Below are 2,120 nucleotides of genomic sequence, written 5' to 3' on the forward strand. Positions count from 1 at the left end.
GTGGAAGAAGTTTCCAATTCCTGAACAAGAAGTTTGTCCAGGAATCGTGGACAAACTGATCCCTCCTATGGTGTGTCCGTAAATAAGGTGGCACAGGGGTAAAGCACACAACCCGTGTACAGAGGCCTCAGTACTCTATGTTGTCATGGGCTCAAGTCCCAGCCTGTTGACTTTTACCTCATGTGTTCCCCCTCTATCTTTCAACTCAGTCTTCAAGCACAAATTTAAACTATTTCAAACAGGTTTTTAAAAACAGTTGAACAAACAATACGTACAAGCAGAGAAAAACATGTGCATACATAACCAAGAGCAAAGTTATTTGTTTACCACTACTTTTCTGTTTGAAAAGGAGTAGGAAGCATTAAACAACTACTGAAGAATATTTTTATAGTATATCTATTGAAATACAGTGACGGGACAGCAACATCGCAAGAGGATTTTACTTCAAAAACATAACACAATAAATTTACAGGATGTTTTCCACACAATGAAAACATTTAAATAGTCATTTAGCAGGCTTTCTTAATGTCAAGAGCAAAAGAGGACTACTGCTGCATTTGAGGGCAAACTGGAAATCAGACTTTTTAATGTTTGGTGAAATAAAATAAAAAACAGTGATATTTTGAACAAATTTCAAATTTGAAATAATTTCCTCATAAGGTCTCTATCTGCAGAATTTATATTTTAGTTCTTGTCATTTATAAATGAAAGAAATTGTCACCTCCCTAAAGTAATGACCTGTCATTTTTGCTAAAATGATTTTGGCTAAAAAATAAAAAAAATAAATAAAAAAATGAAAAAAAAAATCACTGCATCTTCATTACTAAAAGACAATGTATGCATCGACTACAAAAAAAATCACTTGTCAAAAAATGACTTAAGTCATTGCTTTAAGAAGGTGGCAATATGACAATATTAAATTGTGAAGGAACAGAACATGTTGACAATTTGCAAAAGCAGAAAAATTGAAATATCTTTGCAAATTACATTTTTATTTCAGATCTATATTTCTGCACAGATGCATTTCTTATTTTCCTTTGTTTCTTATATGATCATACATCAATTTCAGAGTTGAAAAATCCATGTATATTTTATGACTTTGGGGAAACATTGTATTAACTGTTAGCTGTACCTAGCGGTGTGAAAATGTCAAAAACCTGGTTAAAAGCTGTTCAGAAGTGTTTGTGGTCTGAATCTTGTTAAATGATCTTTGCCAGTGTTTTTTATTATTATTACTGAATGATATTACTATAAAACATCAACATTGTCAACCTTTTAAGATGTTTCCCAGCCCAGTCTAAGTGCAGAGTAGAGAATGCGGTCCTTGGGTCTTATGGGTACCAGTGACTCTGAAAAAACATCTTTGAGTTGCATCTGTCCAGCTTTAGGACCTGCACCAACCAATATTGTATAGGAATATAACACATTATCAAGATTAAATCCAAGTCACTATTTGAAAAAGGGTTTGTCTTTCTTTGAGCAGCAGAGGAATCTGTTCCCAATGTGCTTTCTCAAATTCTGATCCCTGAAGCCATAAATTAGTGGGCTGAGAAAGCGAGGCATCAGAATGAAACAGAAATAATTAAAAAAGGTGACATCCTCATCTAGCCAGTTTGTGTGGAGCCCAATAAGAGTTTCAGAGATAGGCAGAGTAAAAGCCAGCAAGCACAGCAGCAGCTGGAAGCCGTGCAGCAGCACGGTGTGCATGGCTTTGCTCACTGAAGCTCTGTCCTGCCGCATCTTTCTGGTTTCCATCACAATCCTCATATAGGTGAAGAGGATGATAACACCCACCACTGCAAAGAAAAGTACATAGACAGCAAGCCGATACAGTCCCTGGATTGGCGATGAGTTAATAACAGTATTTTTGCAAAGCATGTTTGTAAAGAGGACATCTACATTGGGACTGTGCTTCCCGATGGAAAACTCAATAACGGGGAATATGAAGCTGATGATCCACAGAGGCAGAATAATGATCCAGATACGGTCTGAGCGCCAGGAGGCCGGGCGCTGCAGAGGGTAGAAAATGGAAACATAACGCTCCAGTGACATGGCAGCCAGAATCAAAGTGGTATTCTGAAAAGTACCGGTAGATACAAAGAGCATCGGGACACAGAACA

General features: G+C 37.1%; 1 protein-coding gene across 1 annotated transcript; it reads right to left on the reverse strand.

Moving 5' to 3' along the window:
• Positions 1-1,449: 1,449 nt before the first annotated feature.
• On the reverse strand, positions 1,450-2,115 carry LOC103133367 (melanocyte-stimulating hormone receptor-like; the record flags this gene model as incomplete). Its single annotated transcript, XM_007545131.1, has 1 exon — positions 1,450-2,115. A coding segment is annotated over one exon (666 nt), but the record flags the coding sequence as incomplete, so codon positions are not given.
• Positions 2,116-2,120: the final 5 nt, after the last annotated feature.

This window comes from Poecilia formosa, unplaced genomic scaffold, assembly GCF_000485575.1.
Source record: "Poecilia formosa unplaced genomic scaffold, Poecilia_formosa-5.1.2 Scaffold2772, whole genome shotgun sequence".
Classification (NCBI taxonomy): Eukaryota; Metazoa; Chordata; class Actinopteri; order Cyprinodontiformes; family Poeciliidae; genus Poecilia; species Poecilia formosa.